The sequence below is a fragment of the Scatophagus argus genome, chromosome 21 (assembly GCF_020382885.2).
Source record: "Scatophagus argus isolate fScaArg1 chromosome 21, fScaArg1.pri, whole genome shotgun sequence".
In the NCBI taxonomy this organism is placed as follows: domain Eukaryota; kingdom Metazoa; phylum Chordata; class Actinopteri; family Scatophagidae; genus Scatophagus; species Scatophagus argus.
In genome coordinates, this window is record NC_058513.1 from 4,831,138 (window position 1) to 4,834,993 (window position 3,856).

General features: G+C 43.2%; 1 protein-coding gene across 1 annotated transcript; it reads right to left on the reverse strand.

Moving 5' to 3' along the window:
- Window positions 1-532: 532 nt before the first annotated feature.
- On the reverse strand, window positions 533-2,904 carry rasd1 (RAS, dexamethasone-induced 1). The gene is made up of 2 exons (XM_046378116.1): window positions 2,352-2,904; window positions 533-2,112 (listed from the first exon to the last, which is right to left on the reverse strand). Exons 1-2 carry the CDS (start codon window positions 2,620-2,622, stop codon window positions 1,583-1,585), a joined length of 801 nt encoding a protein of 266 aa, XP_046234072.1. The 5' UTR covers window positions 2,623-2,904; the 3' UTR covers window positions 533-1,582.
- Window positions 2,905-3,856: the final 952 nt, after the last annotated feature.

Below are 3,856 nucleotides of genomic sequence, written 5' to 3' on the forward strand. Positions count from 1 at the left end.
ACAGGATAATGTGTAATGTTCTTTCTGTGTGTATGTGCGTGTGTGTGTGTGTGTGTGTATGTGTGTACTACAGGATACAGTATACAGGATTATTGCTGATAGCAAGGAGCTGGCACGTCACAGAGAGAGAGAGAGAGAGAAGTGCTGGACACTGTGTTTCTAGTTCATCTCAAGGGAAAAACTGTGAACAAACTGTGTGCTTTGTTTGGAGCTGCAAGGTGCAATAAAAGGCGTAATGTGTGTGTGTGTGTGTGTGTTTTAATGAATATATTAATGTATTTTTTCTTATACAGCCTATTATTACAATGCATAAGTGGACTTAAGGGTCATGATGAGAATTTTGGCGTTAAAGAGGCATAATCTGCCAATTCATGTTAAAAAAAACAAAATCCACCGGGTGATGTAACAGCTCATCATCTGCAGCTCTTGAATTTCCCTCGGGATCAATAAAGTATCTATCTATCTATCTATCTGGTATAATTAAAAATGGAAAATGCACATGCATATGAATATTCAAGTTTTCTATTTGTAAATATGTTTTGTTTGGGTAGTTTTTAATAAATAAAGAGTCATAATGTGCAAAGATCTCATTTTAAACCCTCGGTGACACCGGATTGATACACTGGATTGATTTCCTTTTCTATCTAAACAACCATGAAAGCGCTAAGAAGAATGAAGCCAGTTTTTCTGTACAATGTGAACATTGTTTCCGTTTGCATCCAGGTGCCACACACAGAATACTTTAGGAAGTTGGCAAAATTTGCAGGCTGAAATCTTCTTTCATCATCTTATGTTTGGCAGTAACCTTGCAGTAGCTGCCCTATTTAGATATTTGCGTCAGTTTTACAGTAATGAGACACGTTTTCTTTTTGGAGAATACTGCAATTCATGAATGCTGTCCATTATTTTGCATATAAGTTCACAATGCACGGTGCCCACGGAGTGATTGTGTGTGTGGGTTAGGGTTAGGGTGTAACAAGTTCAACAGTAGAGGAAGAACTTAGGATGGAGGAAATAAGAAACAATGCAGAATAAGTTTTAGTTTGTGTTTTTATTACATTTTAAGATTTTTGTTTTGATTTCTTTGCAAAATTGACAGTGACAATAAATATACATTCACAATAAAAAAAAGTTTAGATTGCAACAAAACATTCAAGTGTACTTAGCGATTATAAAACCTATGATAAGATGTAAACAACATTTTTCCCCCCAACATTGCACCTCCTGAGCCAAGAGTCTCTTTTCTCTCCCCTCTTGACATCTGTTAAAGGCATGACGTCGACAAAACACAGCATACGCATCGATGCGCGAGTCTCACAAGGTATGAAGCCACGTCACACACTGGGCTCTGACTGACAGGACAAGCTAACATTCTCACATGTCTCGTGAGCAGTGCTTTTTTTTTGGCGATTTGAGAGGACTCGCGTGTCCAGTCAGTGTCCCTGGAAACGGCGCTGCGCCAGAGCGCGCGGCGGCGGTCCCGGCGTCTCCACAGCTGCGAGCGCAGGTCGCCTCTCAAGCTGAGGCACCAGGCTCCGTCTCCTTTCAAAGATTTGTGTTGAGTTTGCGACTCACTGTCTACTTAACTGATCACACATCTCTCTTTGTCTTTGCCCTGGCCGCCTCCTATCGCCTTCTCCTTAATGTACATGAGGTCGCTGTGCACGCTGGGTCTCCGGGCGCACGGAGTGACCACACCGTAAGCTTCCCCAATGTCCTTCAGCTTCTTATTTTTTAGAGACTTTCTGTGCAGCATGTCGCAGTATTGCACGGAGACTTTCCGGTGAAGATCGGGGCTCATTTCGTGAGGTAGTTTGGCCAAGGTGAACAGAGTCTGAAACATCTTATCGACGTTCTCGTTGCGCTTGGCGGAGATCTCGAAGTACGCGCACTTCTCGTCCCCGGCTACAAGCTGTTCGATCTCCTCCTGCTGCACCTCCCGGTAAAACTCTCTGTCGCCCTTGTTCCCGCAGATGACTAGAGGCACGTCGATGTTCTCTTTGATCTTGTTTTTCAGGCACGACTTGGTCTCGAAGATCTGCCGCTTGAGCCGCTGCACCTCCTGGAAGGAGTCTCGATTGTCCAGGCTGAAGACGAGGATGAACACGTCACCTGGAGAGAGAGACAGAGAGAGAGGGAGAGAGAAAGCTTTGGTTAACTTGGCTTGCTTTCGGTGCATGTTAAGAGTCAGATTTCATGTATGTTTTCTAACCATGCAAATGCGCTGATGCGCCTTGAGCGCACGGTGCACACAGTAACCTTATGTTTGTAGGATTTAAAATGCCCTTTTGCATTATTATTCGTGCTTTCTGTGGATATTCAGAAAAAAATGTGCATATGTGCATAATTACCTGTCAGTATGGATAGTCTCCTCATGGCGGGGAATGGATGGTTTCCTGACGTATCCAGTATGTCTAGCTGGTAAACTTCTCCCTTGATGCTGTACAGTTTCCTGTGAAAGTCCTCGATGGTCGGAGTGTACTGATCGTCAAACCTCCCGTTCAGGAACCGGGACACGATGGCTGTTTTCCCTACTTTTGTGGATCCCAAAATCACCATCCTGTAGCAGTTCTTGGCTGGGATGGCAAAATCGCTCTCGGAAGGCGACATTTTCTTAATCATGGTTATACCCGGGTTCGTGGAGAGCGCGTAAGAGTGTGTGCCTAAAAGGCGTTCAGGCAACCTTTGGTCAAAAGGGATGCTGGCGTTCGCTCTGCTGTGCGTTCCTGTCTCAAACCCGGACTGCAGCCGCGCATTTAAGCGCACAGCTGACCCCTCCTCTCGTCGACGTCATAACTCAGTGAGCAGGAGCTCTGCGCTCCTTTGAGCGCAAGGAAAAGCGGATCAAACTCTCACTGGTGCGTCAGTCTGTCATTTCCAACGAAGACAAGAGGGAGCGCTGGGAAACAGTGACAAACACCCTTCAGAAAACAGTACATGATATAAATTAAGGCAATGGGGCAGGACAACTGGCCCTGCGCGCAAAATAATAACTTCCACAGAACATGTTAATAATCAACAGTTCTTCCGGTATTTAACCCGGTTTGGTACACTGTGTTGAAAACCAGAGTGTACCTTGGACATTTTCTCAAAATATCAAAGCCCGGCAGCGGATGTGAATTCTTCTTGACCGAGCAAATATGTTGCTAGACAGTTTTACTGCTGATCCTGAATCATTAAGTGGCCCTTAAAGTGAAGTTATTATTTTTAGATCACATAAAGCAGCACTGAACCCTGATTTCGATTTACTGCCACACTTGCAAAAGAAAAAAAAAAGAATTCAATAATATTAACAGTAATAATAATACTGCAGCAGCTTTTTATTTTTGACACCTGGCAGAAAACGTTTGTAGCAGTTTTGAGAAGGATGACTAAGAATTGAGATTCTGCAGTAACCAAAAAGACCAAAAGGGGGCACTCAGGTACAGTTTGAACCTAATGAATGGCATGGATAGCCTATGAAAACTTTGTGAAGAAGCTTTGTGTGTTTGTGTGTGTAAGCATATAAGCAGTCTTTGTTTGTTCAGTGCTCTGCTTGCAAAAAGACTTGAAACTGTCAATTGCCATTTGTCTGTAATGAACAACAACCCCCCCCCCCTCCTTTTTTTTTTCCAAGTAGTGCTTCATAAAACTGAATTGAGTGTCTGTAAACTGAATTGGAGGGACAGTGAATGGTTTAAACTGGATGACACTTGTTGATTCAACTGAATTTTTAATGTGTCTCATTCAGTCTGGTGTGACGTGCTAACTTAGTGGCATAAAATATTGAAAATGTTCTGAGGCAGAGCTCTGAGGCAGTTTAATGAAAGTCATGATGTGGCCTAAACTAAAGATTATGGATATAATGAGATTACAT

Bases quoted from the DNA above. Each gene is read 5' to 3' on its own strand.
- rasd1 (XM_046378116.1), bottom strand. From the start codon at position 2,622: ATGATTAAGAAAATGTCGCCTTCCGAGAGCGATTTTGCCATCCCAGCC. The intron at 2,113-2,351 runs GTAATTATGCAC...CTCTCTCTCCAG, and splicing joins GAGACTATCCATACTGACAG to GTGACGTGTTCATCCTCGTC.